This window comes from Megascapheus bottae, chromosome 25, assembly GCF_031878675.1.
Source record: "Megascapheus bottae isolate mThoBot1 chromosome 25, mThoBot2.hap1, whole genome shotgun sequence".
NCBI lineage: Eukaryota > Metazoa > Chordata > Mammalia > Rodentia > Geomyidae > Megascapheus > Megascapheus bottae.
Window position 1 is genome coordinate 3,945,377 of NC_143533.1, and position 24,680 is coordinate 3,970,056.

A 24,680-nucleotide genomic window follows, 5' to 3' on the forward strand; every position below is an offset into this window, starting at 1 on the left:
AGATAATGACAAGGAATCTCTGATACTCTCTTACCACAAAGTTACAACAACTGACACATGAGTGCTGCTCGAGAGTAAACTAAAACAAGGAATATCCAATCCAGGGATTCCATATCCTACCCCAGCTAAACATAAGCGCAAATGAAGACAAACTGGAATTAAGACATGCTGTTGTTTAATAAGACCCTCGTATTTGGACTCACAAAGAAGCTAGTTAAATCCTATGCACTTTTCTTTCTCACAAACCGTGTTAACTAGACAAGGTATACTAACTACCTCTAAGCCACAAATGACTCAGAAGTACAATGGCAATAAAATTACTCTATATACAATAAAATTAACTAAAATGTGCAAACCTGCTTTTAATAATTTCCCACTACTGGCCAGGAGTTGGGCCAAGTGGTAGAGTGCTTGCCTAGCATGCACAAAGACCCAGGTTCAATTCCTTAGTACCACATAAATAGAAAAAGCTGGAAGTGGTACTGTGGCTCAAGTGGTAGAGCTTAAGCCTTGAGAAAGCCCAAGGACAGTGTTCAGGCACTGAGTTTAAGCCCAGGACTGGCAAAAAGAAAACGAAAAAAAATTTCCTGGGTGAGGGGAGGGAAATGGGGACAAAAACATGAGAAGGGGTATCAATGTTTGTGAAGTAATGCACCTTCTATCTGGTGAACATAATGTAACCCTTCTATTAATTACAATTTTTAAAAGAATATAAAAATATAAATTCAGCAATACCTACCTGAAAAAAAAAATTCCTACTATTGGCCAGCATCAAGCCTATTACACCACTGAAAGAGTAAGGGCTCTGGATCTTCAACCTGGACTAACACATACACAATTTTGATCTCATCAAAGACCTTAAAATGGTCTGACTCTCTTATGGTTTACATGTAACTTTTAGTGTACAAGTATAGGAAAGGACTGTGTAAAAGAAAACCTTCCCTGACAAATGCAGCTACATTTCATGCAAAGACCCAAAGGATAACGGGTATGAAAGGAGCCAGGCTGGACTCAACTCTCAAGCCAGGCTCCACTTCCACTTTGAGGATCCTGAAGGCATTAGACAGATCACAAACCCTACAATTCTGGCAACCAGCTGCCTACTTGATTTTCCTCATGCTGTTTTTAATCATGTGAAGAACGACTGGACCCTCACCGCAACTGGCTTTTTCCAGCCCAACACAGTTTTTATATCCGAAGGCAAGATCATCAGTGAAATAAAAGTGTTCACTGCTCTGTTATATGCTAGGCCTGTGCTTGGCACCTTTTTAATTCTCAGGATAAACCCATGAGAAGCTGCTTCCCCTCCATTTTCCCAATGAAGCAGAGTTCAGAGAAGCTAACAGTGAAGCCCATCTTTCTCTGTCAGAGTCTGTGCCAGACGCAGCAATGTACATACAATGGCTGTCTCCCACAGAAGGGTAAGTTCTGAAGAAGGTGAGTACTAAGGCGGCCTACCTACCTCTCTACGACTGTGAGGGCATCATTAAAGCGAGCAGCAAACACGTCTCCAATGAAGTACTCTGCCAAGCGGCCCACAGCCTGCAGGAGGGAGCTCAAGTCTCGCAAGGAGCAGTGCAGGCGCCGGCAGTCGTTTTCCGCAGTGATGTTCAGCCTGTGTCCTGGAACATAACACCAGTCACTTTAGTAATCATAGACTGCCATTCCTTCAGACCAGTGCCAGGGACAAAAATCAATTCACCAAACCTAGCCACCTACAGATTGCTCTCCAGGACCAAGCAGGAAAGCTGAGCACAGTTCCACCCAAAACTACATCCACACGTATTGCTGCAAGAGGGCCCAAGTGGAGGGGAAGGAACAGGGGGCTGGGATGAACTAATACAGAGGAAACCCATCCTGATACCTCTAGAGATGGTAAGGTATTGATACCAGCAAAACTCCATATACAAGAAAGCACACCCAGGAAGGCCTTGTCAGTAATGTGCCTAACATGGTTCTATTTCCCCAGAGCAGAGATACTGCTCTAAGCTCTATGCCAAACTAATGTCTCAGAATAAATACCTGAGAGATCTGCCCTTGCTAAATGGCAAAGCTGTGCTGCCTTACACTTTACCACTCTCATGGCAAAATTGGAGTGCATAAAAAAAAAAAACCCCACAGTTCTGGGCCCCTTCCAATTCCCTTTACTCTCCTAGGAATCCTTGCTATCTCTTCTAAACTTGCCCTAACTCATCTAGCAAAGCACAGTACCTAGAATGGAAAGTAGATTGGTAATGCTATGCATTTTAAATTACTAGTCTGAAGTATATGAAGTTGCTGACCACTGAGAGCTGACCACATCAGCCTGCACAAAGCTGAAAGTCTGTATGGTTCACTTTAACATATATGTGCCATGAAAGGACTGTGTTGATCTGGCAAGTGGTTCCTTTCTGTTCTGTCGGAAAGGCAAATAGACACAGAGCTAGAGATACCCCAAATCTTGTCTGCCTCCAGTTTAAAAACCTATCTGTCCTGCCACAAAATAATACAAGGTACCAACGGGGGGGGGGGGGGGGGGGGGCGTGGCATAGAGCTGTTCATACTGACTTACACTTTCTTCCATTCTGGCTAAGGCTTATATTTCCCCACCAAACACAGACCATCTATAAAACAGAATCTTAAGTGAGACCATGTTATATGGAGAGCAACTTCTCAAGTGTCCTCAAAGTCATCCTGCAGCCAACTAAGTGTGCTCTGAGCTATATACAAAGAACAGCTCCTCTGCAAATCAATGCCCAGGGAGGGGCACCTTAATGGAAAGCATGGTTTAAGTTTTCTTGTTTGGGGGACACGAGGGAAGGTGAAAGCATGAAAATTAGTGCTTAAGGTATAAGAGAACCAACAAGTCGTAAATGAACCCAAGCAGAGCTAGGGATTTATGTCTAAATGTTTATATATTGTAGAGAAAATTTCTTGTCGTGCAAGCAGGGCAGCTTGCATCGCTGAGCAAAATAGTTAAAGGGATTACTTAAAGCTGAGGGAAGCTGTCAGTGATGAGTGGCACAGCTACACATAAAATGGATACAAGAACACCAAAGAGAGTCTCTTAATCCACTAACAGCAGGACAGACAGGCAGTGAGAGTCAAGGGTGGCCTGCAAGGAGCACAAGAGCCACGCAACAACTGCCAGGGAAATGCCATGCCACACAGATGTACTTGCCTGGTCTTTAAGGAGGACTTGGAAACAAGATGGGTTGTGGTGAGGTAAACAGTAAGTACACCCAACTCTCCTAAATATGAATATACCAGCAAAACCAGGTAAGGCAGAGCTCTGAGCTGAGGAATAGCTCTACAGGTTTCACTGGTCAAATACACCCAATCATCATCAATGATCATAGCAGCAGAAAAGGTGTGCTTGACTCTCACTGTCACACATTCCAGATGAGACTCCAGAATCCAGAGGCTGAAGAGTCAGAGGTATCGCTCAAGAGTGCTTGCCTACCAAGTGCAGGGCCTTGGGTTCAATCCCCAGCACTAAAAGTAGGTTTGGAAGAAGAAAGAGGAGAGGGAGGAGGAGGGGGGGGAGAAGGGGGAGAAGGGGGAGGAGGGAGGGGAGGAGGAAGAAGAGGGGGAGGAGGAAAAGAAGCAAGCAGCAGCAGCAGCAAGGCTAAAAGGTCAATGCAAACCAGAGGAGAAAGAGAAAAGATAACATGCTTTCTGTTGAGAGGCAGAAAGGCAGACCAATATAGCAGGGAAGTTATTTGGAGGGGCAAATGGCCGTGGGAACCAGGAACAAATTGTACTCAGCAATTTCAAAAATTTTTAAATAGCTTTTTGCATTGGAAACTAGGCTTCTGAGCCACTAAGGCATGGGGGAATGCTTTGTCATGGAGAAGAAAGCTCATTTTAAAACAGGAAATAAGCATTTCACTGGCCTGTGAGGTTTTGCCATGTGGTATGCACCACAGATCAGTGCTAGGAATCGATTTATAAATGATCTAGAAGAACCAAGTGCTCGGTGAAACTGCCAGTAAATGGATTTCAATGAGGACAGGTATGTGATACTTGATTTAGCAAAAATGTATTATCTGTCTAGAATGTGAATCTCTAAGTTATCAGTCGTCTAGGATTAAATACCCACTGCAGATTTTACCTAGAAAGATAATGACAAATAGGATACCTAGGATCAACTGTGGTGGGGGAATTAACATTTTTATTATAGATCAAGAATAATGGCATACAGACTCATGCCTATAATCCTAGCAACTCAGGAAGCTGAGATCTGGAGGATCATGGTTCAAGGCCAGTCAGGACAGCAAAGTTTATTTGATTCCATCTCCAAAATAACCAGCAAGAGGCTGGGTTAGATGCATAGGCTTGGGTGGCAGAATGACAGAGGGAAGGCGGAAGGAAACATAGGAGAACAGCAAGAAAAGTATGGTGTTGTACTCCTGTAATCTGTAATGATCTGCGGCCATACTGTTTCAATACAAACCTACAAACATACATACCATAATGTTCTTTGAGTATGGAGTACATTCTAATTTGGGTTATAACGGCCCTGAGGTAGAGGACCACCTGTGCACAATTACTCCTAAGGATGGGTTCTGGAAATGTTTACCATTTGTACATTCAAGTGATTGTTCATTAGTGATGACAGGCACATTGCAGACATCTTCCTTTTGAAAACTGCTGTTTTTAAGTTTGTGTAAGCCACTGAAAGCCAGAACCAGTACCTGCCAAGTCCCAACAGCCTCCTAGGGCTCACTGGGTTGTTTTCAAAGCTAACAGTCATGGAAACAAACCCTCTGGGGCCACCAAGAAGGGCAGCCAGAGAAGGAGCAGAAAGAGGCTCAATGGAGGCACTGCCAGGACTGACAGCCAGGAAGAAGCTGTCCTCTGGGCAGCTTGGTGCCAGTACACCTCCCGCCAGGCAATACCACAAGGAAAAGTGAGTGAATTTGCAGAGGGTAGAGAGCAAGCAGGGAGGTCACCTGAGACTCAAGTTGCAAGTGTTTTCACCTAGCAGAAAATGTATGTCAGTTATGCTCTCTTTTTATCATTCTCATCCTAAGACTAGCATTAACCAGCCATGTAACAGTGGGTCTTGGAACATCAGTGTCCTCTTCATAAAACTGGAGCGTGAGTAGCAGTGCTTATAGGTTACAGGCCAGTGGAGAGAATGAAACCACAGGGAAATACCACAATGCCTGGGATATAATGAGTGTTCCACAAACAGAGGCTATTTTCGGTATTATCAACAGGGCGGTCTGTAAAGCACAGCCCAAAGGTCTAAGGGTCTGCAGCTTGCTAGAGGAAGCACCTCCCACAGGCCATTCGGGATAGTGAACCATCCAAGCCGGGTGCTGCACTGACTGTGCCTGTGCAGAGTTCTTCCTCTGTTGTAATGTTACCAACCAGAGAAAGAGCACATGGCAAGACAGTGCAAGGCCTTTTCCTTTCCAGTATTTGAAAGGGCATAAAGAAATATTCTGGGGTTTTAGTAAGGGCTATTTTGCCCCAATTAGCTTCTTTCCAAACTCTTCTTTGGAAATCAATGTCACACCCCTATAGATTCTCTGTATCAGAATGATTTAAACTTATGTTTAGAAGTGAGAATTGTGCGGGAGATCATGTTATCAGTCCATTCTTTTTAAAACTACTATGTTAAATTTGAAAATAAAAAACCAATTTACCTGACCCTGAAGTAACTACAAACTGTTGTAATCCCAAATAAACTTCTAAGTTGTCCTGAAGAACTGGGAACTGAAAACAGAAAGATTTTTAAAATCAATATTGCAAGTTAACAGTTTTTGGTTTTGTTTTTTTTTTGTTTGTTTTGTTTTTTTACCAGTCCTGGGCTTGAGCTCAGGGCCTGAGCACTGTCCTTGGACTTCCTCAAGGCTAGAGCTCTACCACTTGAGCCTCAGCACCGCTTCTGGCTTTTTTCTATGTAGGTGGTACAGAGGAGTTGATCCCGGGTCTTTGTGCATGCTAGGCAAGCACTCTACCACTAGGCCAAACTCTGGGCCCCTTTTAACAGTTTTTTTTACATTAAAACATCAAGAACCTATGGAGAGAAGGTCAAAATCCAGAATTATTTTCCAAGAACATTTACAAACAGCTAGGAAGAAGAGGCTCCTTTTTGCTGTCCTCCCAACCCAGTTTTTACAGTTGAAACTATTAACAAAGTAAGAAAAGAAACAACATAGTATCAATTTTTTAAGCATAGCCAAGGATGTTGGGATATGACTATCACTATCCTAGCAGGTACATCAGCACCAAAATGACCTAACCTTTAAGAGCCTCATGCCCAAGAGAACTCTTTGCCCTTGGGAGGAAAAAAAAATCAAATATGCCTTTTTAATGTGCATGGCAAAGTAAAAAGACAAGCCAGGTAATTGGGAAGTTGGTTTTCGTTGTTTACATACCAACGAAGACTTCACAACTAGAGCTGGCTCTTTCTGAAGCTGCCACAAATACCAAAAATGAAAATAACACATACATGTGCCCTTATACACAGGCAGCAAGACCAAGAGGCATTTTCCACAGAACACCAGGCAGTTGGGTCATATGTACACAAGCTGACCCCAGTAAGCTATCTTTCCTTGAGGAAGACATTTATTTAATGAAATCACTAGCATTATAAATACTCATTTAATCGGGCACTGGTAGCTCATGCTGCAGTCCTAGCTACTTTAGGAAGCTGAGATCTGAGGCCAGTCCAGGCAGAAAAAAGTCCCTGTGAGACTTTTATCTCAAATTAACCATCAAAGGACTGGGAGTTTAGCTTAGTGGTAGAGTGTTTGCCTAGCATGCATTAAGGCCCAAGTTCGTTCCTCAGTACCACATACATAGGAAAAAAGCCAGAAATGGTGCTGTGGTTCAAGTGGTAGAACTCTAGCCTTGAGAAAACACAAAGACAATGCTCAGGCCCTGAGTCCAAGCCCAGAACTGGCAAAACATACATACACACATATACACACATACACACACACACATATACATACATACACACACACACAGAAAACTGGAAGTGGAGCTCTGGCTTAAAGTGGAAGAGCACTAGTCTTGAGCGAAAGAACTAAGCGACAGCCACCAAGCCCTGAGTTCAAGCTCTATGTCCAAAAATCAATCAATCAATACTCACATAATGAAATCAACATTATGACTAATGAGTCCACCTCAAAAACACAGGCAGAGGACTAGCAATGTGCCACAGGGAGTTTGACAGAGGCCAATTTCACAACTGTGTGGTCTAGCCACCTTTACTCTACTGATGGAAGGCATTAAGGCATTTGTAAAATCATTATTATCTTCAAGATCATATTGGGCTTCTAAAAGTTTGCAAGAATGTTAACATCAATAAATTAGAGGTCTTTTCTGTTTAATAAGTAATAATTAGGGTCAGAAGGATAGCCAAGTGGTAAAGTACTTGTCTAGCATTCCATGAGGCCCTGGAGTCCATCTCCCACACAGAAGAGGGCTAAACAATACACAGATACACACAGAAAGAGAAGGAGAGACAAAGAAGTATATGCCATACATGCTACATGGACAAGGAACCAATCAGATTCTTCCTTCCCCTTCAAATGATGAATTACCAGAGTGGAGAAGGCGTGCGTGGGAAGAAGCTCCATGACCTTGGCCACCACCTCCAGGCTCTGGCGTAAGTACCGCTGCCACTCTGTCTGCTGCTGTGGGAAAACAAAGGCATCAACTGGATCCTGTCTTCTTCCTTGCTACTTTCTCTTTGTCTCATGTCTGTACTCACACACAAAATTTTGACAAAGTAGAAAATGATAGAACTAGGTTATGTGACACTTTGAAAAGCAAAGCTAGAATTATTTTTTAACCCAACAAACTGATTTCATAACAAACTATTTCCTCAGAAAGCCATGGTCTGCAGAGAAGAACCCGTTTTTTCTCTTGTGGGCTTAACAGTACAGAAATTGCCATCTGTGAAAGGTTTGGAAATCTTTACCTTGTCTCACCCATCAACATTACTGTCCCCTTTCCACAACAGTCTAAGGCTAAGTCTGTGTATCCACGCCAAACAACATCAGTGCTCTTATGATGTAGCCCCACAGGCATGTGACAACCTAACTTAGAGGACTTTCAGCAATTTGAACTCTGGCCCCCAAACTAGATCATTCAGCTAAAATCTGTTTTAACATGCTGTTCCAAAAGAGATGTCTTCCCATTCTGGTCTTATCATTTAAATACCTCTTTAATTTTCATCAGTGCCCAGCTAGGTATTCTTTTATGCTCAGGTAAAGAATGGAGTTAGACGTGCAAGACAGAGGAAATGAAAGGACAAAGTTTTCAGTAAACCACCTCTCCCACTGTACATCTGGTCTTCTAGTCCACATAGGTGTAAATGCCTATGAAACATTTTTTACCGTCAGAGACAAAACAGAGCAATAAGGTAAGAATTTCAAGTATACAACTCAAGCTGAGAGCAGAGAGTCACAGGATGCAAGCCTCCAGTCTGGATGCTATCACAAGGGAACACTGCTTTAGGGTGAGTTGGGGTATGTCGCTTACATCATCATCCAGAGTCTCGTCATCCAACTCCTCCAGCTGGGCCTGGTTGTATCTGAATTGGATACGATTCAACACTTCTGTGAGCAAGAGGATCAGAGCATCTTCGTACCTGTGTGAAGCAGAGACCTGACCTCAGTAAAAAGAGGCCTTTATTTAGCCTACCAGGGAACAGAGCCATGGTGAAAGAAGAAACAAGAAACAGCTAGAGTCCATGGAATGGCAAGGGTGTGAGCAAATGGAGCAGGAGCACTGGTATTTTTCTACTTAACTGCTCGTTCTGGAGACCAAATGATTTTAATACACTGATGTTTTACTATTGTAAGAATGGCCTTGCTGGGCCATTCCTAGCTACTCAGGTGTCTAAGATATGACGATCATGGTTCCAAGCAAGCCAGACCAGGAAAACCCATAAAATTCATCTCCAACTAAACACCAGAAACCCTGAAGTGGAGCTGTGGCTCCAAGTGGGAAAACACCAGACTTGAGCTTAGAGACAGTGCCCAGGCCCTGAGTTCAACCCTTGGCAATCAATCTGTCAATCAGTAAGAATGGTTCCCCCAACCACCACCCCAGGGAAAATTTTTGTCTTCAAGTCTAATTTGGTTTTAGTATTTTTTGTCCACACCTCTCTTGGTAAATTCTTTGCATGGAATACATTTTTCATTCCCTTTTTCTTCTTCACAGTGCTGGAAATTGAACCCAGGGCTCTGTGTATCCCAGACAAGTGTTCTATGCTTGAGCCAACACCCTCAGCCATTTGTTTTCATTTTGGTCTTGAGATTGGGGCACACTGCTACTTTTACCAAGACTGGCCTTAACCTTAAACTGTCTATCCTCCTGCCTCGTAGACATATGCCACTGGTGTGTGATTCTAAGTCCCTGAAATCATACAGATCTTAATAAAATTAACTAGAAAACAGTAAAAGAAGGATTATAAAAATCCCCTATGTTGGGGCTGGGAGTTTGGCCTAGTGGTAGAGCGTTTGCCTAGCATGCACGAAGACCCAGGTTCAATTCCTCAGTACCACATGCATAGAAAAAAAAAGCTGGAAGTGGTGCTGAAGCTCAAGTGGTAGAGCGCTAGCCTTGACAGGGCTCAGGCCCTGAGCGCAAGCCCAGGACTGGCAAAAAAAAAAAAAAAAAAAAAAAAAAAATTGTAATTAAAAAAAAAAATCCCCTATGTTTAGAAGTGAAACAACAAAGAGATTGCAAGAGAAATTAGAAAAAAAAGCCACTTTTTCAACTTATAAGATAACTACTTGGATACAAACTGAGGCATAATGTTCTTCTAGTAGGAGCTAGAAGGCTACTAGACCTCTACTCTAAACCTAATTAACACTTTTTTATTAACATCAAATGTCAATTGTAACAACAGCCCTTCTTCCTCTTAAACAGCAATGTTCTCATATCCACTCACGTTTGTTTACAGTCTAATCTCCTGTTTCCTAGGATCCCTTTGTTGGTGTGTGGCCAGCACTTGCCAGTATTCATGTGACAAGGAGGTTCACAGGGTCTGACTCAACGCTAGGTTGCTTCATCAATCACACTTCCTCATCTTCCTGTAAAAATAAGTTCCTACACAGATGACTTCACATTGAGGAACATGAAGAGAAGTGGGTGACAGTTAACATTCATCTAATGAGCGCCTACTCTCAGCCACTCTACACACACTGACTAGCTCTATTTTCTCAATAGCTGTGAGAAAGGCAACTTCCATGTACAAGTGAGGAAAAGGATGCTGCACCTTTTCTACCTTTCCTGTTACCATCTCAACTGCAATCAGCAGCTTTGTCAGCAAGGCATGTCCCAGAACACTTAGCCTACTAACACAGGCCAGTCTCACTAGCTCTGATCAAGATTCTCAAGTACTCTCACTGAGGAAGGAACATGCACACTCTGAATTTCTAAGCTCCTAGGACCAAAATAAATCTGTGTACATTTATGCTTCAAAATTTGTAGCTCACAATGAATGCCTGGCACTTTGTTGGCGAGGAATGATGCAAAACCTTTTAACCACAGCGACAGGAACTGAGTACTGCTGACTTAACCACATTCACATTTCTAATCGCAGATACCAAGTAAACACTGTTGACTACTTCCTGGAAGATCTGCAGCTTCTGAAAGTGACTCGCACCACAACTGTGATTATAAAAGCAATGGCATATAGTTTCATCTGTTGAAAAACTCTGATCAGTTAGGAGCGCTCAGTTAAAATAAACATGGTAATCACCAGTAGCCAATGCTATCAGTTGCTCCTACAAAACATCATGTCTCTGATACAGAGGCTCTTATAGAGCAAACTTGAACTTAAAACAAGGGCTGGAAGCTTGGTCTAGTGGTAGAGTGCTGGCCTAGCATGCACAAAGACCCAGGGTTCAATGCTTTGTTACCACACAGAAAAAGCCAGAAGTGGTGCTATGGCTCAAGTGACAGAGCACTAGCCTTGAGAAAGCTCAAGGACAGTTCTTAGGCCCTGAGCTCAAACCCAGGACTTTCCAAAAATAAATTAACTAATTAAAAGTTTCCTAAACATACACTGTGTAAATGCATGAGGGGGCTGCACAAACCAAAGTTTACCCTGATCCACTCTTTACTCTACAGGCTCAGACCACTAGGGGGTGCCTGTGGGACAAGCAGCAGCCACAGTTACTAATTAACATCACATATTCAACACTGGCTTTGAGAGATTTTGCTCTTTCATTTTCTTTTCTTATATTTTTTAAAGTAAGCTGCATGGTATACCTCAGTAGTAGCGCTTGCCTCGCAAGAAAAGGCCCTGTCCTATCTCTAGAATGGCAGAAAATAGTATACATCATTAGATGTGAAAAACAGAATGTAAATCATGAAATACATACAACTCAGTACTATTTGAAATGGTCAGAACGACTACAGAGATGACTGTGATATCATGCTCACACAGGCAAATCAGCTAAAAGACACTGATAACTGTGCCACCCTCCTGGATAGACAAGTAAAAGTAATAAACTTGGCTACCATGCTAAATATATGATTCCCTAAATCCTAACTGTCCTGAAAAAGAATCAGCACAGGAGGAAAGGTAGTAGCACAAAACCTGACCAAAAGAAACATTGCCATCACAGAGCAGGAAAGGAGATGTTCCATCTGTTTGCACAAATAGCCTGTGCAGAGCAGTAATAACGTGCCTGTTCAATATGAGTTACGTGCTAGTGTGTGCATCTTTAGTGGAACCATACCCTTTGCACCTTCCTCCCATTTGGACTATGCTTTAGCACATTTTCATATTAATCATTTTTTTCAGTTCATTCTCTCAAACAGCCTGAGAGATACAATGAAAAGCCACTCACTAAAAACCAGTATCTACTACCGTGTGTCCTAAGTTCCTGATGAACTATACAGAACATGTGGCCTGCTACCACTGCAACTTAAAAGCTGTTCTACAATCCCCAAAATAGTGCTTGCAAATAGAACAAATGCTTCAACTTGGAATGCCAATACTCTATTTAGAATTTTAGCAACCCCAAACCCTAGCCGTGTAAAAGGTTTTTATAGAAACAACCCAACTTCTCTTTCCAGGTGGAGCTTTTCTCTTACTCCCTCCCCACCTGGCCCATTTGGGGAGAAAGTGTGCCACTAACTTCACCACTGTTGAAGCTTGGCTGCAAAGGGCTCCTCAAAGACACATAGGGGAGCTCCATGCTGTGAAGCCTAGCCTTGTTCAGAAGCAGGGCCTCAGAGGCAACTGAATCACAAAGGCACTAACCCAAGCAGTGGATTCATCCACTGATGTGTTCATAGCTAATCTGGTTATTAGGAGGGCAGGGCCTGGTAGAAGGCAGTAGGTCACTGTGGGCTTGGAGATCTTATCTCCAGTCCTTTCCTTCCCTACATCCTCCCTATTCCACAGTCAGGTGATCAGCTGTGCTCTCCACATACACCCCACTATGATGCTCTGCTTCACCACACCCAAAAGCAACAGAGCCAAGTAACCATGGCCTGAAACCTCCAAAACATAAGCCAAGAAAGCCTTTCTTCCTTTAAGGTGTTTTTCTCAGTTGTATTTTCTCAGTAATAAAAGGCTGACCAACACCATCTCCATTCTCCAGTGTCATTTATAGATCATTTACAATGTGTCAAGAATTCTAAATACGTTAGTTCATTTACTGTCTAAATAACTGCAATCACCATCTCTATTTTACAAATGAGGAAACAAGCCTCTATAAGGTAGATAATTTACCCAAGTACATACAAGTAGAAACTATAAAAACAGAAATCAAATTTAGGAATATCTCATGCTCAGTCTTGGGGTCCACATTGTAGAACCTTGCTCATCCACTGGACAGTTTTCACAAGTAGTAACCTCCTCATCTGAGCAGTACAATGCAAGAATCAAATTTAATAACCAAACTGAGTACTGCCTAAGATCCTTTGTACTTATGCTGGGTCACTTGTAATCCTACCTCTCATAAACCTTGTGTCTACACAACAGAAAACTGATGTACTAGGAAACTATTCTAATACTACATGTATAACAGAATTCTTGCTTCCTTTCAGCCTGAAATACAGCCACATACTGAGAATAGTAGGTTTCTCTATTTATGGATGTTGCCATTCTTTTCCTAACACAATGAATCCCCAGCTTCTCTCCTCTCCCACTCAGCAGCACTAACACTGTACTAGAATAGAAGTGTGATTTCTATTTTCTATATAGCAAGGATATATGGCCTGGGAAAAAGGGAAGAAAACAAACCTCTATCCAGGTGTCAGTGCTTCACACCTATAATCATAGCTACTCAACAGAAGGCTAGGATCTAAGAATCATGGTTCAGAGCCAATCCCAGCAGAAAAGTCCATGAGACTCTTATCTTCAACTAGCCACTAAAAGCTGGAAGTGGAGCTAAGGCTCAAGTGGTAGAGTGCTAGTCTTAAGAGAAAAAAAGAGAACTCCATGACAATACCCAGCCACTGAGTTCAAGCTCCAGGACTGGCAAAAAAAAATTTTAAGCAATTATTTCTGTAATATAGGATTATGGATAACTTTTCTTCCTTAAATTCTTCCACATATTCTCCTAGTTTTTAAAACAGGGGCCAGGAGCATGGCCTAGTGGTGGAATGCTACCCTAGCCCTGGGTTCAATTCCTAGATACCACATACACAGAAGAAGTGGTACTGTGGCTCACGTGGTAAGAGTACTAGCCTTGAGAAAGCCCAAGGACAATGGCTAGGCCCTGAGTCCAAGTCCCAGGACTGACAAAAAATAAAAAACAAAAAACATGTGCTTATATATATAATATATATTTATATATTAAATTTTTGGACACATATAAATAGGAAAAAGAACATAATAAACCCCAATTCCCACCAACTAACTTCAGCATCAATTATCAACACATGGACAACCCTCTGCCTCTGTCTCCCTGCCCCCACCTGTCAGTCATGGACTTGAATTCTGAGCCTGGGCCGCTGTCCCTGTGCTCTTTAGCTCAAGGCTACTGCCCTACCCCATGAGCCACAGCATCACTTCCTGTTTTCTGGTTGTTAACTGGAGGTAAGTCTCATGGACTTGAGTGCCAGGCTGGCTTAGAACCATGATCCTTCGATCTCAGCCTCCTGAGTAGCTAGGATTACAGGCATGAGCCACCAGTGCCCTCCTGCAACCATCTCTTTTTTTTTTTTTTAATTTTTTTTTTTTTATCATTTTTTTTTTGCCAGTCTTGGGCTTGGGCTCAGGGCCTGAGCACTGTCCTTGGACTTTCTCAAGGCTAGAGCTCTGCCACTTGACCCTCAGCACCACTTCTGGCTTTTTTTCTGCATATGTGGTACCGAGGAATCGAACCCAAGTATTCGCTCATGCTAGGCAAGCACTCTACCACTAGGCCAAACTCCCGGCCCCCCATCTCTTTTATATACTAAACTACTTCCTTCTTATCCCCAGTGAGATACTGAAAGCAAATCACAGGTGTCATGTCAATTTATTCAACAAATATCTGTTTGTATGTCTACAATGAGAGCCTTATAAAATACACACACAAAGTAGGCCCAGTGGGTCGAACCAGTAATCCTAGCTACTCAGGAGGCTGAGATAAAGAGGCTAAGATCTGGCCAGTGCCCAGGCCCACAGTTCAAGCCTCATGACCCACCAAAAAAAAAAAAATACACACACATTGGAAGTGGCGCTATGGCTTAAGTGGTACAGCAGTAGAACTGAGCTGAAGATCTCAGAGACAGCGCCCAGGCCCAGAGTTCAAGCCCCACAACCAATCAAAAAAAACAAAAACAAGAATAAAATACATACACACACATACATACACATACACACACACACAAAATCATTATCACACCTAAGGATATATATACAACTCCAATAACTATATATAATGTACTAAATATTTTAATAACAACATATTGTTTAATCATAAAAGATGAAGAAGCTCAACTATTAAAAGAGAAATGCTAATGTTTAGTGGCATGACTGCCTGTTTCACTGAGCAGATCCAGCTGTTCTGCTATCTCTCCATAACAGGAATAACTGGCAAAATGACTACTTCTATCAGTGTTTGTGACGTTTACCTGTTAAGAACTGCTTCCTTGTCTCCGAGACGACTTTTTATTTTACTTGTCAGATAGTCCAAAAAGAGTGTCCAGATGTCCAAACAAGAGAAGTAACCTTCATGAGTAGGCTATGGTTTCAAAAAAAAACAAAAAAAAAACACCTGTTAATGAAATCACTTAATGTAAGTATTGCTCAGAAACATACATACACAAGTGTTTATTTCCACCAGAATGGCAAAACTATATGTCTAGAGTTCTCTGCTTTCTTGGTAATCACCATTGGGAGCTTTCAGTTTTTACCATTGAGCCCTATGGAACCTAACAAGACATAGGTGTTATGGAATACATCATGAGATAAGGCAAGACAGGGCAAGCTGGTTAAAATAACCTATCTTAACATCAGAGACTGTGTGGAAAAGGCTCATTCAATTCAAATCTACTTTGGAGAAAGGAATCACAGTCCAGAGATACAGTGTTCAGTCACAGACAGAAGTAGGTTCCTTTATCGTCCTCCTCCTCTGCTCTTTCCACTACAAACCAAAAGTTAACCACAGTGGCTTCAAATATAGTGGCTTCCGTTTTCCAATAAAGACTGAAAAAAGCTGTCAAGTACCTTTCAGGGTACCATGCAAAAGAGAGCTGTCAAGCAGGTTAACAGCAATCTCAAAGTAGGAACTAACAAGAATAAATGGTTAGGGTCAGGAGTGTGGCCTAGTGGTAGAGTGCTTGCCTAGCATATACAAAGCCTTGGGTTCCATTCCTTGGTATCACACACACAGAAAAAGCTAGAGGTAGTGCTGTGGTTCAAATGATAGAACACTGGCCTTGAGAAAGCTCAAAGAGTGTCCAGGCCCTGAATTCAAGCCCCAGGACAGGGAAAAAAAAGAAAACAAAAAAAAAGGATAAATGGTTAGTTAGAAAAACAAGTTTCTGCAAGGTCCTAGAGCCCAGACTGTTGTACTTTTCTTAAGGGCTTTGAGGTTCTATTTCATGTAAAATCCAGGCAACCATATTCTCCACTCTCCCTCTCCTGAACCTAATCCTTACTATAAAACATCCACTCAGGGGCTGGGAATTTGGCCTATGGGTAGAGTGCTTGCCTAATATGCATAAAGACCAGGATTCGATTGCTCGGTCCACATACATAGAAAAAGCCGGAAGTGGTGCTGTGGCTGAAGTGATAGAGCATCAGACTTGAGAAAGCTCAAAGACAATGCTCAATCCCTGAGTTCAAGCCCCAGGACCAGCAAAAAAAAAAAAAAAAAAAAGCTGGGTGTGGTGGCTCTTGCCTGTAACAAGGATCAAGGTTAAATGCCAAGCCCAGGACACAAAAGGACCTGAGACTCTTTTTTTTTTTTTTTTTTTTTTTTTGGCCAGTCCTGGGCTTGAGCTCAGGGCCTGAGCACTGTCCTTGGACTTTCTCAAGGCTAGAGCTCTACCACTTGAGCCTCAGCACCACTTCTGGCTTTTTTCTATGTATGTGGTACCGAGGAATCGAACCCAGGTCTTCATGCATGCTAGGCAAGCACTTTAACCACTAGGCCAAACTCCTGGCCAGGACCTGAGACTCTTTATCTCCAACTAACCTCTAGAAAATGGGAAGTGGGGCTTGGCACAAGGGTAGGGTGGTAGCCTTGAGCTGAAGAGCTCAGGGACAATGCCTGAGTTAAAGCCCCATGACCCACCAAAAAAAGAGAGAGAGAGAGAGAAAATCCACTCAAACTATAGCTACTCATTTTGCATATGATTACCTCACTGAACCCCATGTTTGAGACCAGGGCTGGGACTGGGACGGGGATAAGGATGGGAGGCTATAGTACTTTACCTGATGAAATGTGTACTTAAAAAGCAGCGTCAGAAACTCCAGCACAGGGAATTGGGAATAAGACTCAATTCTCCTTAGGTGAACACTCACAAAGAGCCGCAGAAAGTCAGTAAACTTCTCAATATAGCTAAATGAGACAAGACAACAAGAGATATAAGAAACACAGCCAGCTCCTTAGAAGAAATTCAAATTTCTTTCAGTGCAGAAGTATATAAAAATGGGTATTTTTTTCAGTTAAAAATATAAAGGCCTACAACAATTACCTACAGGACAGGCAACCCTTCATTCCATTACCACCTGAAACATAGCAGAAAAGCAGCTTTAATCCTCAGATACTCCCGCCAAGGCTTGTTACCAACTAGTGCTCACTCACCTACGTCTAACTCATTCACTGTACAACCCAACCCAAGTAAAAGGGATAGTACAGGAAGCTGATGGGCAGATGGCAATGTCACTTCATGTGGCAAATCTTGACGCTGGTTTTCTTTGCTGGAAGGCCAACATTAGAATGGTGTGTTTGGACCAAGACTAAGGTGATACAAGGGCCTGACATCCAAGTATACAGACTCGGACTCACACCCTTGGGCACATTTATCCTTCTCTTGCCCTGAGTCAGTACATTTAGTCCACGTTAGAGGAATTTTCTAATACGGGGGGCGGAGGGTGGGTGTTTAAAACTGGATGGGCCTCGGGGACAACTTAGTCTAATGCTCCCATTTTGCAAATGAGACCCAAAAAGGCAATGCACCTAGCTGCCCGTAGCTCAGCCAGCTGGTGGCATAGGAAGCTGTCATCCATTTCCAGCCCAATGTTCCCCATGCATCTGCTCACTAAGTCATTCCTCAGGACAGTGAGGGCCAGGCCAGAGCACTTTCTACTAAGCACACAACACATCATCACACCTATGTCAGAACTCTCATTTTAAGCCCCTAATACCAAAAGGTAATTAGAAAATGAAATGGACACACCTACAAAAGTTACATTTCAGACACCAACAAAATGGTAAAATCAAAGCTGGGCACCAGTGGCTCACGCCTGAAATCCTAGCTACTCAGGAGGCTGAGATTTGAGGATTGTGGCTCAAAAGCCAGCTCAAGTAGGAAAGTCCGTGAGACTCTTATCTCCAATTAACCACCAAAAAAAAAAAAAAAAAAACCAGAAGTAGTGGTAAAGCACTAGCATTGAGCAAAAAAGCTCACAGATACTGCCCAGGCCCTCAGTGCAGGCCCATGAACAATAAAGAAATTAAAAAGTCATGCTAGGCCTTAGCTGAAAATTAGGTGAAGTCTAAAAGCCAATTCTGAAACTCCTAACTGCAAAAGGCTATGTTTCAAAGCAGAAATAAGTGAAATTAAAAAAAAAAAACAAAACAAAAAAAAAAAAAAACAGGCAAGTGGCTCATGCCTATAATCCTAGCTACTCAGAGGATCACACTTCAAAGCCAGCCCGGGCTCTAAAGTCTGTGAGACTTTTATCTCCAATTAACCACCATAATACCGGAAATGGTACTGTGGCTCAAGGGGTAGGATAGTATCCTGGAGCTGAAGAACACAAGGACAACACCCATGCCCAGAGTTCAAGTCCCATAACCAACTAAAATAAATAAATAAACAAGACAATTGTACCTCAGAGAAACAAAACTGGCCCCAAAAGAAAAATGCCCCCTATTGTTACTGGAACCTGTCCCCAAGGGCAGCCAACTTCTCCCTACTCATACATGGGCTCTCTAAAAATTAAATTCATTTGTCTCATAAGGATTAGGTCTTGGATCAAATACTGGAAAAAAAATAAGGAAATTAAGATCAATATGGTTGTTCTTGTTTTTTGTTCCTGTCCTGGGGATTGAACGTATTAGTACCTGGGCTCTGTTGCTGACTTTCTCACGCCAGGCTAACAATCTACCACTTGAGCCTTAGTGCCACTTCCACTTCATTGGTAGTTAACTGGAGACAAGAGTCTTACAAGCTTTCCTTTCCTTGAATTGGGATCCTGAGATCTCAGCCTCCTGAGCAGCTAGTATTACAGGCATGAACCACTGACACTCAGTTTTGAGAAAAGTACAGAGGGCTTCTCTTTGGTTCTCCAACCACTAAGAGAGCATTACTCAACCACTTCTCAAGAGCAGCGAATGCTGCTCAGTCTTTGGTTGGTGTATTGCATTGTATTTTTCACGTGGACCTTCAAGGACAGCAGCAAGCTTACTGCTCCTTAGGAAGCTGTACTCACTGCCCACAAAATGAACAAAGAGAAACCATAAACTATCCAACAAAATCAATCTTATCTTAAAATTCAACCCAATTTTAAAAATACAGGGTTAGGCTATACTCAGTGCTAGAACATGTACCTAGCATGTGCAAAGCCATGGGTTCGATCTCTAGCACATGAAAACAAACAAAAAAAATAGACAAAAAAAGAAGAGCTGGGAAAATGGTAGAGTGCTTGCCTAGCATGTATAAAACACTGGGTTTGATTCCTCAGTACCACATACACAGAAAAAGCAGGAAATGGCACTGTGGCTTAAGTAGTAGAGTGCCAGCCTTGAGCAAAAGAAGCTCAAAGACAATGCACAGACCCTGAGTTCAAGCCTTTGGTGTGCCAAAGAAAAAAAGTGGGGGGGGGGGGGGGCAGAGAAGAGGATATTCAATACAGATTTGATTTCACCTCATTTTCTTTCCCTTGTCTACCTTCTGGTATAGTTGCTAATGAACAATAAAGTTAGAAAAAAAAAGGCAGAAGAGAAGAAAAGCCAAGGTCTTCGTTAAGTAGCTCACAAACAGAATGGACAGAGCTGTTCAGAATTAGTAGTGAGACCCACAAGCCAGGAAACAAGCACACAATATTATTTATGTCACCTTTCTGCTTCCAGGGCAATAGGAAACACGGGGTTAAGTAGAAAAGCAAAAGCACACAAGTTTACACAGAACAAAGTCAGCATACAGATAATCTATGATGACAGTTCTCTATGCCAATAAAATAACAGTTTGGAGGCCATACCAGGCTTCAAGGAAAAAAGTCAAAATAACTAATAAGTCACTGGCTGCTATGGGTAGCTCAATTTTTAATTAACACGTGAAGGCAAGCCAACCCTTCTTCAAACAAAGCTAGAAAGGACGGGGAACTGTGGGACTACGTAAGCACTTGAATTCATATAAAAAGCATTGCAGGGCGCTGGTGGCTCACATCTGTAAATCTAGCAACTCATGAGGCTGAGATCTGAGAATTGCAATTCAAAGCCAGGCAGGAAAGTCCAAGAAATTGAAAGAATTAAAAAATAAAGCGCTAAAATTTTCTTGATTTTGGACAGTTGACATTCTATTTTTATATTTTGAGAGAAAGGAAATAAATAACCTTAACTCTATAGAGCTTAATAAAGACAGGGAAGTAGCCAGGCCCTATGGCTCACACCTGTTACTCAGTAGGTTGAGATCTGAGGATCATGGTTCAAAGCCAGCCCGGGCACTAACATCTTTGAGACTTATCTCAAAATGGGAAGTGGGGCTGAGGCTCCAGAGTTAGGGCAGTAGCTTTGAGCTGAAGCGCTCAGGGACAGTGCCCAAGCCAAGAATTCAAGCCCCACAACTGACAAAAGAAAAAGAAGTTAAAAAAAAAAAAAGGCGGGGGATGGGGGGCGTGCAGGAATTTGTCTTAGTGGTAGAGTGCTTGCCTAGCATGCATGAAGCCCTGGATTCCTCAGTGTCATATAAATAGAAAAAAGCTGGAAGTGGTGCTGAGGCTCAAGTGATAAGAGTTCTAGCCTTGAGAAAGTACAAGGGCAGTCCTCAGGCCCTGAGCTTAAGCCCAAGACTGGCAAAAAATAAAAAAGGCAGGGAAAGGAAAATTAATTGAAATAGTAACAATTTTCTGCCAGTCAATGTAAACATTTAGTAATCCAATATAATGTATCTACTTGAATGCTTCTCAACAGTCCTCATGGCAGGTTTTGACTGCCTTTATCTATACAGCAGTAGCATCTGGTTAGTCAGTCATAAGGTTCATAAATGACATCATCTACACAAGAAATAAATAATGCAACCCTATCTCAAACTATTACAATGAAATCATCTCCTAAAGGACTTTAGGGAAACAGGCCTGAAGAATTTCAGACTCTATTAAATATGAAGCAGCAAAGCAATACAGGTGTGTGCCACACTGACTATACTATACCCTCATGAATATCTACCCTGTCTTTGGGCAAGCAGGCATCATTTCTGTAAAACTCACGATTTTAACAACACTCCTCTATACTACAAGATGCCCACTGGGAAACAGCTGGATGGTGAAAACAAGCAGCATCCTGTGAGGAAGAGCAACAGAACCCCTGTACCTCCGTGAGCCTCTTCTGTCCTCACCTACGTAGGCAGGGGCCATGCTCTTGGTTCCTGCACACCTCAGACCTGCAGGCAGATAGTGAGGAAGGGGACAGAGGTGTGGACAGGAGGACGGGAGATCAACGGACAGGGAAGAGAAACAACAGGCCTACACAAGCCACCATCATTTTCTACACTCAACTCACTTCCCTTAACCACCCTAGCCCTTCTAGCTCAGCCTGGACTTGCTATACATACCCACCTACCTTTCTGTTCCTTACCAGGAGGCCCATATTCTGAAATCAAACAGGTTACAGACAGCACGTGGCATGGAGTAACAAACAAGCCCTGTCTGGAGCATAGCCACTCGGCCTTTGCATTACCTCTCGTCAAGCTCTTCTAGCCTGCTCTTCACCGTGTGGGCATTGTTATCCCGGGTGATCTTCTGCAGGAGGTAGAAAGTCTGCTGGAACATACGCAGCAAATACTCCTCAAACTCCATAGGCACACAGTTTTTGGACATGAGTTCATTGATGCAGGACATGGCCAGCACACCAAGCCGGCCACGCTCCTGTCCCGAGACACAGTTCTGGCTGCTGCCATTCACTGATGCCATCTTTCTGGCCCGGACATCACAGCCAAAGCGTGCAAAGTGGAAGATGGTGGTGAGGAGGGATGGGGTGATGCTGGCAGACAGAGGAATCCAACTGAAGAGATGGGCCAGACACTCCAAGGCCAGAGAACAGATATACTCACTCTCCGCATCAAGGATGGGGATAGGCTGATTCAATAATTTGGCTGAGCTAGGACTCTGCAACAGGTTACTTAGTAAGTCACCTAGAAATTTAAAAGAAACTTTTACAATACCCAGTATCGACAAACCCCTCTAAGTAATTCTTCTTCCTCCAGAAAAGGCTTAGTTGCCTATGAAATAAAAAATACAACCAATATGTTCAGAGTTAAACACCAATTACTGGGGCTGGGGTCAGTGCTAGAGCACACGCTTAGCAGCTTAGTACACACAAGCCTGGGTCTGATCCCTGGTCTGTGTGTGAGTATGAGTGCACACACACACTCACATAACAAAAATTTAATAGCATAGCAAAACACAAAACACAATATTTACTTCTGATTTTTTTTTTAAATCACTACCACACCTAGCCAACTACTTTTGATTCTTGAGAGGGAAAAAATTTGGCTATAGTCTTCAGTGTTCTGACCTAAATGGGGTTTCAATAAGATTTGTAGAACAGCAGATTCCCAGGAAACAGAATAGTAATATTACTACTACCCAAGTTTCCTTTTCTTCTGTTTCCTAAATCATAACCATATTTTTAGAAAAAAAATCATTAAATAAAAGCCCTTAACACCATAAAGTTAGATACTAATGAGTTAAAGACTGAAACATAGGGAAATGACTTATTAAAACAACCACAACACAAATTTTCAAGAAAAAAACTTAATGAAACACATTACCAAATAATTTCTTTTCTAAGTAAGGAACATGAGCAAGCAGAGTAGATTGCAGGCAGGTAGCACTCAGGATGTTCTCTATTAGAGGCCCCATCTTTAAAAAATAAAACATAAAAGCTTACACTTACAATTCTATTTGGGAGGCTGGTATTGGAAGGACCATGGTTCTAGACCAGCCTGGGCAGAAAAGTCCTTAAGACACCATCAATGGAAGAAGCTGGCTAGATGTGGTAATATGCACCTGTCATCCCAGCTACAATGAGAAACTTAAAATAGGTTGAACTGTAGTCTAGGACTATAACCAGGTAGGAAGTAAGACCCTACTTCAAAAATAACCAGCCAGGTGTGCTGGCTCACACCTATAATCCTTGCCAGTCAAGACATTAAAGTCCGCGAGACTCTTATCTCCAATTAACCACTAGAAAACCGAAAGTAGCACTGTGGCTCCAAGGGTAAGGCGGTAGCCTTGAGCTGAAGAGCTCAGGGACAGTGCCCAGGCCCAGAGTTCAAGTCCTATGACGGATGACAAAAACAAAACAAAACAAAACAAAAAAACCTGAAGGTGAAAAAAGAGGGAGGCTGCTGGAGGTAAGGTTCAGGGGTAGATTACCTCCCTAGCAGGCTCAGGGCCCAGAGTTCAAACCTCAGGACTGACAAAAAGAAATCCATGGATAGAGTACAGTACATTTACTAACTTAGAGGCTGCCTGAGGTGGCTGTCACAAATCTAAGAAACTCTCCTACAAAATCCTATCACTCAAGGCTGGGAGTTTGGCTTAGTGGTAGAGTGCCTGCCTAGCATGCACAAAGCCCTGGGTTTGATTCCTCAGTACCACATACACAGAAAAAGCCAGAAGTGGTGCTGTGGCTCAAGTGGTAGAGTACTAGCCTTGAGAAAGCCCAACAATAGCACTCAGGCCCTGAGTTCAAGCCCCAGGACAAGCCAAAAAAAAAAAAAAAATCCTATCACTCTTCCTTTTGGCTTTTTTCTTTCAACTACTAAAATTTCATGTTTTCTGCATCAGCGTTTCTCAACCTCAGCACTGTCAAAAGCCTTGGTATGCTTTATACTGTAGAGTAGCAGCCTCCCAGCCTCTAGTAGCTGCAGGACAGAAGCTGTGCTAACCACAACCTCCCTCCAGACATTACACTACAGGGCACAGCACCCCAACTGACAACCAATGGTCCACCCATAGCTTAACTTAGCAAAATGAGAGGAAACTACCTCCCAGGAACTCTTGGGAGAAGGAAATGAGATCACAGGCAGTATACTGATCCTCTGAGAGTCTTTCTATAGGTTATAATGGATCCACGAAAAGATGTGCAAATGCACAAAGATACATACTTGGGCAGAGTTTGGGAAAGTAGAAAGATGTGAATTATTCTCAACTCAAGCTTCTACAAACTTCATCAGTGTGTGTGCAAACCTACCCCGGAAACTGCACACCAATACAGTCTCTTCATTTTTAATGTAAAACAATAATCAAAGCTAACTCAGAACTGCAACACCAAACTCATTTCATTTTGTATACTTTTTTCCCCCAAGTGACCAAGCAGAAAGTACAGACTAAGAGGAGACCAAGAGACAGAAGCTGTACCTGAGTGACAAACAGCAGCAGCCAGAACAAGGTGTTCTGTTCACACCTTCCCTAGTGGCTATTCTCTTAAAGCTAGCAACATCAAGGTCAGAGGGTGAAAGGACTCATTCAAGGTCATATCATATATCCATTAAGGGGTAAGGCTGGTACACAAAGCCTGGAGAAGGACTTGATCAGAAGTGGTGACAGTGACCAGGTTAGTAGAGAAAACATGTGCTCCTGAGTGGGTGTTGGGTTCCTATATCTGCTCTCTCCCTCTGGCGATGAGGGCTCTGGCAGTTGCTGGCAGGTACTTGCCCTTTGCAGGAAGACTTCAGTGCAATGATGTGAGTGTTTCTCACTGCCTGGGGTTAGAAGACGAAGCAACAATCTGAGGAACTATTCTGAGAAATACTGCATACCCACTGTACCCCACCCCTTCAAATTGTTCCCACATCAAATGTGTGTGTTACAGATGATG

General features: G+C 42.6%; 1 protein-coding gene across 2 annotated transcripts in view; it reads right to left on the bottom strand.

The window, feature by feature from the left end:
* Positions 1–24,680, bottom strand: part of Xpo6 (exportin 6) — a 74,794-nt gene that overhangs the window by 16,908 nt on the left and 33,206 nt on the right. The window contains exons 7-13 of one of the 2 annotated variants that reach the window (XM_090357883.1): positions 21,534–21,987; positions 16,844–16,970; positions 15,037–15,146; positions 8,488–8,596; positions 7,545–7,634; positions 5,637–5,706; positions 1,463–1,622 (exon numbers count right to left, since the gene is read on the bottom strand). In XM_090357883.1, the coding sequence (XP_090214009.1) occupies positions 1,463–1,622; positions 5,637–5,706; positions 7,545–7,634; positions 8,488–8,596; positions 15,037–15,146; positions 16,844–16,970; positions 21,534–21,987 (1,120 nt within the window). Of the gene's footprint in view, positions 1–1,462; positions 1,623–5,636; positions 5,707–7,544; positions 7,638–8,487; positions 8,597–15,036; positions 15,147–16,843; positions 16,971–21,533; positions 21,988–24,680 lie in introns of both variants that reach the window. The other variant, XM_090357882.1, reaches the window with a different exon arrangement.